Here is a 10,781-nt window from a genome sequence, read left to right on the forward strand (position 1 = left end):
CAATTTTGAACAAGTGGGCTTTATATTCAAACTTTGACCATTTTTTCCACAAAAATCACACACAAACACACGCTAGAGTGTGTTGAACGAGAGAGAACGCAGAGAAAAGGAAAAAGGAAAGAAAAGAAAAAAAGAAAGAAGAAATCTAGTGCCAACTACTTCAATTATATTTATTTAATTCTTCAAGAGGCAATGTTAATAATTTATGGTTTAGTTTTTGTAAATTTTTGTTTAGGGTTTTAAATTTATAACTTATACTTGAAAAATATGATAAGGAAGCTAACTATTTGAGTATTTGGAGCTAGTTATTCTAGTGGATTGGAAGAAATGATATTTAGATATTAGGGTTTTGTTATATGTGGTTAATCCGAAAATTTGGGGAAAAATATGCATTCTTGTTATTTTCCCTTGTGATTGTTTTATGGTATTATTAAGTTATATTAGTTAAAAATAACTTATCTCATGCTTGAATTCTCACTTTGGATGAATATGGAGAATATAAGAAATGAGCTTTTGATAAGATTTATGTATTTAGTTAAAAGAGAATTTAAATAAAGAATGTGGATGATTATTATCATGAAAAGCTTGTTGAATCTTTATGGGGTTGTCGGGAAATGTTAGCATTAACGAGTGAAGGATGTAGAGTGATTCGAAATTAAGTGAACGTATGCTTAAGTAACCAAATGAAATATAAATATTAAGTCTCAGCTTATTGCTTATTGATGGATATATATTTTATTTTGATGATAAAAAGGGGTTATTATTGAGAAATCCCTTGTAACTATACATGGATGGAATTGAAGTGGCTTATATTTATGATCGTTTCAAGAGAGGATTTGGACGTGGGAACAGCATACCAGCCCCATTAGTCCAGTCTATATCTGTGAGTGGAGAATCTATATTTTTAAAAAGAAGATTTTCTTTTCATTTTATAGAAGCATGTTAATTACATGAAATGCTTTATTTTCGAGAAATAGTAAATGAGCATGATTATTTTGAAATTATTATAAAATAATTGATGCGATTATCTTACTTTAGTGCACTGAAGGGCTACGATCGTGTACTAGAGTCATGTATTTAACTCTTATCCACTGAGGGGCTACGACCGTGGGTAAAGATATCTAATATACACTGAGGGGCTACAGACGTGTGTAAGGGTAACTCTTATCCACTGAGGGGCTATGGTCGTGGGTAAAGGTATCCAATATACACTGAAGGGCTACAACCGTGTATAGGGATGATTATATTGTTTCCATCTTGTACACTGAGGGGCTACGGCCGTGTCAAAATATTGATCAGACGATTTATGTACATATGATTTATAGCTTTCAGATCATTAGTAAATGTTTACATGGGATATATTTTGATGTGAATTTTAATTATATAGTGGATTCTTAGTCTTCAGCTTACCTTTTTCCCGCTTACAATTCAGCTTGTGGATTTTAGATTATGGTTTTTGATTATTGAATTGTCTAATGTACTTACTCATCTGGTTGTGTGTGTACACACACACACACACACACAAAGCACAGTACAACCATGCACTTCACTCACTAAGATTATTGTCTCATATTTTTATGAACTTTTCCTTATAGGATGCTGTTGACTGAGCTGTGGTGGAGATTATTTTGATAGTTTTGCAGCCATTGCTACCACCAATTGTAAGTTCTTTTGTTTGAAATTGTGTGATCATCAAGTGAAATATTTGCATCATATTGGAGGAAATTTTTTTTTTGTATTTATATACACCAATGATCATGATGTAATATTGTAATCTAAACTATTTTCTATTATCCTTTTGAGAGGTAGTTTTGATGAAAATGATATGAATGTTTTTGGCTAAACAAGCGAATGATATTATTATGTTGGTATATTGGAGTTCAGAAAGATTTTAATTGGACAAATGAAGCTTTATTATTTTTGTTACTTTTGCCTTGGTGATGGGTCCAGTGCCTAGCTGGCACTTATCATCGGCTCACGTCATGTCTTGAGTCTTAGGACGGGATGTGTTAAGTGGTATTAGAGCATGGTTCAAGAGTCTCTGGGATATGCTGAATTTATTCTGATCTTTCAACATATTATGCATATTGTAGGTTAAGGATGTGCAGTGGCAGAGCAGGCAAGCGTCGAAACCAACCACCTGAAAATCCAAATGCCCCTATAGGAGAAGATGTAGGTGAGGCATTAGTTCATCAGATGCAAGGACTGCCGACATAGGGTAATGTGGCTGGAAATGATCCCCTATTCGACAGACTCGCTACAATCATTGCCTCTATTCTTCCCAACCCAGATAGAGATACTAGCATCGAGAGGGCAATTAAGTTCGGTGCTAAACATTTTGTGGGCACAGCTAACCCTGCTGATGCTGAGGAATGGATGAGGAATTTAGAAAGTATTTTTGATGTTATGGGTTGTTCTGAGAAAAAGAAACTATACCTTGCTACTTTCTTGCTGAAAGGTGTGGCAGCTGACTAGTGGGTTACTTTTCGAAGCAGGTATCGTGAAGCCAGTGACATCACATGGGCTATTTTTAGAGATGCTTTCTTTGAGACTTACTATCTTTTTTCATACAAGAATTCCAAGCAAAATGAGTTTTTGAGACTGACTCAAGGTTCAATGACTGTTTCTGAATATCACACCAAGTTTGTGGAGCTTTCAAAGAATGCATTGGTTCTAATAAATGAGGAGAATGACAAATGCAGACGATTTGAAGAGAACATGAGGCCTGATATTAGGGCGATGATGATAGGGCAGGGATATTCCAAATTTGGTCCACTAGTAGAGATGGCCTTGAGAGTCGAGGCAACATTACAAGCAGGATAGAGTCAGGGGATAAAGTTAGCTATTCAGGAAAATCAAAGTTTCAGACAGGAACCTCTAGCGGATAGCATAAAAAGAACAGAAGAAGATTTTGGCTTGGTGTTACTCATACTGGGAGTTTTAAGTCGAGATCTCAGAGTTTTGGATCCAGTCAAGAATCCAGTCGTAGTCAGAACTCCATCGACCGGCTAGCACACCGTCAATCTTGGGTTCAGAGGGCTATGGCCTCGAGACCTATTGACGGCCTTAGTAGTACTCGATATCCGCCTTGTCAGATTTGTGGAAAACTCCATCTTGGTAAGTGTCTTAAGGGTACCAATGGATGCTTTGTGTGCAGATAGGAAGGACATTTAAGGAAAGACTGTCCAGCCTGATTTCAAGAGGGACGCTCATCTTAGGGAACAAGTATACAAATAGGGACTAGTGATGCTAGATCGAGACAGAATAAAAAGGGAATTCCAACAAGTAATGTAGGTTCGACTAGTAGAGTATAGTCTGATATGGCCGGTGGCAGTGATTCCAGGCAGAGGGGACAGTCGGGATGTACTCAGACTCAGGGCAGAGTGTTTTCTATGACACAACAGGAGGCCGAGGAATCACCTGACGTAGTTATGGGTATGTTATCTATTTTTGGTAGAAATGCTTGTTTCTTAATTGATTTGGGTGCTACACATTCCTTTATTTCTCATGCACTTTCTAGCCATGCTGATAAAATGTCAGAGCCTTTAAATAGTGAATTAGTAGCAATGACTCCTGTAGGGGATTCACTTTTAGCTGGGTATACAAAGATTGTGAGATTAGAGTGAACAATCATGAGTTAAAAGCAAATCTAGTTTCACTAGATATTCATGATTTTTATGTTATTTTGGGGATAGACTTTTTATCTAGACATCGTGCTTCAGTCGATTGTTTTCGCAAGGAAGTGATATTTAGAAGTCCAGAAAATCTTGAAATTGTTCTCACTGGAGAGCGCAGAATTCTGCCATCTTGTATGATATCTGTCTTTGATGCCAGAAGAATGCTAAAAAAGGGTTGTTATACATAATTGGCTCATGTGATTGATACTCAGATCACTAAGCTGGAAATTGACAATATATCAGTTGTGCGAGATTTCCCCGATGTCTTTCCAGAAGACCTTCTGGGATTACCCCTAGACAGGGAGATTAAATTCTGTATTGATTTAGTCCCCGAGACAGCACCTATTTCACAGGTACCTTATCGAATGGCTCCGAAAGAGTTGAAGGAATTAAAGGTACAATTATAAGATTTGGTGGATAAAGGTTTCATTAGACCTAGTGTATCTCCATGGGGAGCACCTGTTTTATTTGTGAAAAAGAAAGATGGCACAGTGAGATTATGTATTGACTATAGACAGTTGAATAAGATGACTATTCGCAATAAGTACCCTCTACCCCACGTTGACGATTTGTTTGATCAACTTTGAGGTGCCTCAGTATTTTCAAAGATTGATTTGCATTCAGGGTATCATCAACTCCAAATTAGGGCTGTGGATGTATAGAAAATTGATTTCGGGTTGTGATATGGGCATTATGAGTTTTTAGTGATGCCATTTGGGTTGACTAATGCCCCAGGAGCATTTATGGACTTGATGAATAGGGTGCTTCACCCATATTTAGACAAATATGTGATTGTTTTTATTGACGATATATTGGTTTATTCTCACACTCATAATGAACATGCTGAGCATTTGAGGATTATCTTGCAGACTTTGCAAGATAAACAGCTGTATGCCAAATTTAGCAAATGTGAATTTTGGCTGGATAAAGTTGTGTTTCTAGGTCATGTTATCTCGGCAGAAGGTATTTATGTAGATCCTCAAAAGATTGAGGCGGTCATGAAATGGGAGCGCCCTACTAATGTTACAGAAGTACGTAGTTTCCTTGGGCTAGCAAGTTATTATCGACGATTTGTAGAGGATTTTTCCAAAATTGCTCTTCCTTTGACTATTTTGACTCAAAAAAACATCAAATTTGTGTGGAATGAGGAATGTGAGAAGAGTTTCCAAGAGTTGAAGAAATGGTTAACTTCTGCTCCTATATTTACTCTTCCATCTCCAGGTGAAGAGTTTGTGATTTATAGTGATATTTCACGCCAAGGATTGGGTTATGTTCTAATGCAGAATGGAAAAGTTGTAGCTTATGCTTCTAGACAATTGAAGAAGCATGAGTTAAATTACCCAACTCATGATTTGGAGTTAGTTGCAATAGTGTTGGCATTGAAGATTTGGAGATATTACCTTTATGATGAGAAATGTCAAATATTTACCAACCATAAAAGTCTAACGTCTTTGATCAGAAGGAACTGAATTTGAGGCAAAGAAGATGGCTGGAGTTGATAAAGGATTATGATTGTAAAATTGACTACCATCCTGGGAAAGCTAATGTAGTTGCAGATGCTCTCAGTAGAAAAACTAGTTCTTCATCTCCATCCAGTGCAGTATATGCTTCTTTGATTTGTGAGTTCAAGAAGTTACATACTCAGTTGTCAGTTACTACTTCAAGGGCAATATTAGCTCATTTCCAAGTGAGGCCTTCATTGATTGACAAGGTTAAAGAAGCTCAATCTCAAGACCTGCCATTGAGAACCGTGAAAGCACAAGTTAGTGTAGGGTTACAGATGAATTATGTGATTAGAGATGATGGGTCATTAGCTATGGGTAATAAATTATGTGTTCCAGATATTCCAGAATTGAAGAATGAAATTTTAGAAGAGGCACATAGTTCTGCTTATGCTATGCATCCAGGGAAATTGTCACTTTGGAAAGTCTTTTTGAAATTATCACTTTGGAAAGGAGTGTTGAGATTTGGCAAACGAGAAAAGTTGAGTCCACTATATATTGGACCTTATCAGGTTACTGAGCGGATTGGGCCAGTTGCATATCGATTAGATCTGCCAGATGAATTATCTCGGATCCATGATGTTTTTCATGTTTCCATGCTTCGTAAGTATATTGCATATCCTTCTCATGTTCTATAGTCTCAACCAGTTCAGTTGAAGGAGAATTTGACTTACGTAGAAGAGCCATTGAAAATTTTAGACAAAAGGTGCAAATTCAACTAAACAAGACAGTTTCACTTGTTAAGGTACTTTGGCAGACTCAAACAGTAGAAGAGGCTATCTCCTCATTTATTCATTGCCTACTCAATTACCAGCTGAATTTTTGAGGACGAAATTCTTTTAAGGGGGTAAGATTGTTAGAACCCAAACTTTTCCAGTCAAAATTCAAATGTTGACTAGTCAAAGTCAAAGTCAATTAAGGACTAAACTAAAATTAAATATTTTATTGGGGTTTATTTTATAATTAGCCATATATGAGGGTTAAATTGGCTACAATTTAAAGTTGAAAATTTACTTATATATATATATATATATATATGGAAGTTTCGAATTTAAAAGTTATATTCTATTAAAGAATAGGGACCTTCCTTAGCAATTTTTAACAAGTGGCCTTTATATTCAAACTTTGACCATTTTTCCCACACAAACACACACTAGAGTGTGTTGAACGAGAGAGAACGCAGAGAAGAGGAAAAAGGGAAGAAAAGAAAAAGAATGGAAGGAAAAAAAAAAGGAAAGGAAAGAAGAAATCTTGTGCCAACTACTTCAATCTTGTTCATTTAATTCTTCAAGAGGTAAGGTTAATAATTTATGGTTTAGCTTTTGTAAATTTTTGTTTAGGGTTTTAAATTTACAACTTATACTTGAAAAATATGATAAGGAAGCTAACTATTTGAGTATTTGGAGCTAGTTATTCTAGTGGATTGGAAGAAATAATATTTAGATATTAGGGTTTTGTTATATATGGTTAATCCGAAAATTTGAGGAAAAATATGCATTCTTGTTATTTTCCCTTGTGATTGTTTTATGGTATTATTAAATTAGATTAGTTGAAAATAACTTATCTCATGCTTGAATTCTGACTTTGGATGAATATGGAGAATATAAGAAATGAGCTTTTGATAAGATTTATGTATTTAGTTAAAAGAGAATTTAAATAAAGAATGTGGATGATTATTATCATGAAAAGCTTGTTGAATCTTTATGGGGCAGCCGGGAAATGTTAGTATTAACGATTGAAGGATGTAGAGTGATTCGAAATTAAGTGGACGTATGCTTAAGTAACCAAATGAAATATAAATATTAAGTCTTAGATTATTGCTTATTGAGGGATATATGTTTTATTTTGATGATAAGAAGCGGTTATTATTGAGAAATCCCTTGTAACTATATATGGATGGTATTGAAATGGCTTATATTTATGATTGTTTCAGGAGGGGATTCGGACGCAGGAACAGCATGCCGGCCCTGTTAGTTCAACCTATATCTGTAAGTGGAGAATCTATATTTTCAAAAAGAAGATTTTCTTTTTATTTTATAGAAGCATGTTAATTACATGAAATGCTTTATTTTTGAGAAATAGTAAATGAGCATGTTTGTTTTGAAATTATCATAAAATAATTGATGTAATTATCTTACTCTAGTGCACTGAGGGGCTACGGCCGTGTACTAGAGTCATGTATTTAACTCTTATCCACTGAGGGGCTACGACAGTGGGTAAAGGTATACATTGAGGCGCTACAGCCGTGTCTAAGGGTAACTCTTATTCACTAAAGGGCTACGGTCGTGGGTAAAGGTATCCATTATACACTGAGGGGCTACAGCCATGTATAAGGATGATTATATTGTTTCCATCTTGTACACTGAGGGGCTACGACCGTGTACAGAATATTGATCAGACGGCTTATGTACATATGATTTATAGCTTTCAGATCATTAGTAGATGTTTACATGAGATATATTTTGATGTGAATTTTAATTATATAGTGGATTTTTAGTCTTCAGCTTACATATTTCCTGTTTACAATTCAGCTTGTGGATTTTAGATTATGGTTTTTGATTATTGAATTGTCTAATGTACTTACTCATCTAGTTGTGTGTGTGTGTGTATATATATATATATATATATATATATATATATATATAACCATCTTTTAAGTACTTCACTCATTGGGATTATTATCTCATATTTTCCTGAACTTTTCCTTATAGGAGGTTGTTGACTGAACTGTGGTGGAGATTATTTTGATAGTTTTGCAGTCATTGCTACCACCAATTGTAGGTTATTTCGTTTGAAATTGTGTAATCATCAAGTGAAATATTTGCATCATATTGGAGGAATTTTTTTTTTTTTTTTTGGTATTTATATACACCAATGATCATGATGTACTATTGTAATCTAAACTACTTTCTATTATCCTTTTGAGAGGAATTTTTGATCAAAATGATTGGATGTTTTTGGCTAAACGAGCGAATGATATTATTATGTTGGTATATTGGAGTTCAGAAAGATTTTAATTGGTCAAATTAAGCTTTATTATTAAAGTTTAGTTACTTTTGCCTTGGTGATGAGTCCAGTGCCTAGCTGGCACTTATCATCGGCTCACGTCACGTCTTGAGTCTTAGGACGGGATGTGTCACCATAAATGAAAAGGAATTCAAAGAAATAAGCAAACAGTGGCGAAAAATGGCAAAATCTGAAATATGGGAATTAAATTGGCTATTGAATGCAAAGTTTGGAGATCACAGTTTACAATATAGAAATTGAAGGACTCAATTGCATTAGTTGGGAAAGATGAAACATTGGAAAGGAATATTAAATTAAATGGGCATTGAACTTAATTGGGCTTTAGTTTGGGCTTGCAATTAGGAATCAAATAAAAGGATTACTAGGGCTCCTGTTGAATTTGGAGCTGCTAGGTTAATATATATACTCATGTGGGAGTAATTAGAAGGGGAGCAGTCTATATTATATACATATACGCACAGAAAGAGAGGCAAAAAGGGAGTTAAAAAAGGTTTTTGGCTGCTTGGAATAGAGAGATAGCATTGAAATCTCTTTTGGGGACTATACATACACAATTCGACTGCCAGTAGAGATAAGAAGTGGGCTGCATACATATAAGCAGTTATTGCAACGATAAAAAATAGTCAATATTCTTGGGAAAAAAAGGGCTGCCGGTTGTTGAAAGCAAAGAAATAAACATATTGGCAGCAGCCTATGGGAAGAAAAAAAAAAAAAAAGAAGCAGCTTTGGGAAGAGAATATACAAGCATACATAGGGCCACTGGCTAGGAGGAAAAACAAAGAATTCAGAGCCATTAATATATCTTTACACGCAACCGAAGCTGAAATTAATAAAGGGCAACACACGGAAAGAAAAACGAAGAAGAAAAAAAAGACGGCGGATTCGCTTTGCACGTTTTGTCAAATTTTTGTGACGTCTTTTAACTTTTGAATGTTTAATTTCGAAAATATGCTTGGCTAATTTTTCATATTGTTGGGATGTGATGAACCCTTTTTATGAAGTTTTTAGTTTGAATAATTAAATTGACGTTGATTTGTTTAATTATTTGAATGTTTATTATTGTTGTTTTTATGTTTCAATTACTTGGCCATTAATTGAATTGTTTGTGAATTTTATTGTCATCGAGAGAGATAATAAGATCATTAGCACATAGTAATAAACATTGTGAGGGTCGATAGAAAATAAAGATATACATTTATGCTTCATATGATTTTTATAAGATGTCCTAACTCATTTAATGTATTTATCATGTTCACATCTTTCATAGAAAAATATGAAAGTCACATGAGGGGAATATATTTGATAACTATCGAGAGAGGGTTTCAATTAAAGTAAGAACATTGACCAACAAGCATGATTTCAAATTGTCAATTTTAATTGTTAAACTAAAAATGAATTAACAAGGAGGATTCTTCGTCTTAGCAATATTTCTTAGGAATTTGATAAATTTTCTTTATATTGCTTTTAAGTTAGTTGATAGATTTTGCTATTCGATTAAAGGTAGTGTTAGCTTTAACTTGATATACACATAGTTCTCGTGGGTTTGATACTTTACAGATCACTTTATTACTTGTTTATGATCCCGTTCACTTGTCGGTAACCAAACGATCAACTTCCTTATAAACCAATTAAATACTCTCTTCGATTCCCAAAAACTCATTTAGCGCATCTCTCTCTTTAATCTTTAATACTTGACACCCTAATACTTAACACACTAGTAATAATAAAAAGCAGGCAAACTGAATGAGTTAATCGTAAGAGGAAAATAAATTTCTCTCATATCGAGAATTTGAGCCCTTGAGATATTTTTATTAAGAGCTCATGTAATATCTTTAATTCCTCTCGCTTGAGTTTTCTAATGAACCCGAAAATTTTGAGATTTTAGACGACTAATTATTTTGATGCCTTCAAATATAATTCTTTTACAAGCTTAATAATACTTAAATATTTAAATAAATAACATTTTTATATTAAAACAAAGACTCCATGCAATTCAAGAGATAGAGTAGCAAAATAAAAGCTCTCTCATAGCTCGAGAGCGAGCATAGTATTTAATCTTTTCGCATTTTAAGATGTAAAATTAGTAATTAAACTACTAAAATCTATTATTTCATCATATTACACACACACACACACATATATATATATATATATATATAAGGGGTGTAAGAATACGTACCTTGTGTATGTAGGGTTGAATGGAGGTGGAAAGTTAATTTCCTTTCGATGTTATTACAATGCAATTGATGAAATTCTTGTGTAGAATATGTGATGCTAGTCCAAATCGTGCCCTAGGTGAGTGTGGTCGGAAGAGGAGTTTGCGAAAAAAAGTATGAAAAAGAGAGGAAAAACCGGGCGTGGGTTTTTAAACCCACGCCTTATTATTGCCATGCGGCCGCATGGCTTTAGCCCCTACGATCGCATGGTTCAAGTGGCCTTGGCCACTTGATTCTCGGATATATATATATATATATATAAAATAATTAATCCATTCAATCTTTCTTGTGATATAGTTGATCAATAGAAATCATTTCTAATCCATTAAACCTTAGTTACACAAGCAATTTGTTGACAA

At 34.4% G+C, this 10,781-nt stretch overlaps 1 protein-coding gene across 1 annotated transcript; it reads left to right on the forward strand.

Annotated features, from left to right (window-relative positions):
• Positions 1-3,320: 3,320 nt before the first annotated feature.
• Positions 3,321-4,264, forward strand: LOC111408590. The gene is made up of 4 exons (XM_023038335.1): positions 3,321-3,598; positions 3,709-3,820; positions 3,890-4,072; positions 4,157-4,264. The coding sequence occupies exons 1-4, from the start codon at positions 3,321-3,323 to the stop codon at positions 4,262-4,264; spliced, it is 681 nt and encodes a 226-aa protein (XP_022894103.1).
• Positions 4,265-10,781: the final 6,517 nt, after the last annotated feature.

Source organism: Olea europaea, chromosome 13 (assembly GCF_002742605.1).
Source record: "Olea europaea var. sylvestris chromosome 13, O_europaea_v1, whole genome shotgun sequence".
Lineage (NCBI taxonomy): Eukaryota > Viridiplantae > Streptophyta > Magnoliopsida > Lamiales > Oleaceae > Olea > Olea europaea.

Excerpts from the sequence above, each read along its gene's own strand:
- LOC111408590 (XM_023038335.1), top strand. The coding sequence starts at position 3,321 with ATGGCCGGTGGCAGTGATTCCAGGCAGAGGGGACAGTCGGGATGTACT. Across the intron at positions 3,821-3,889 it reads TGCCATCTTGTATGATATCT|ATCACTAAGCTGGAAATTGA; the intron begins GTCTTTGATGCC and ends ATTGATACTCAG. Across the intron at positions 4,073-4,156 it reads AAGAGTTGAAGGAATTAAAG|AAAGATGGCACAGTGAGATT; the intron begins GTACAATTATAA and ends TTTGTGAAAAAG.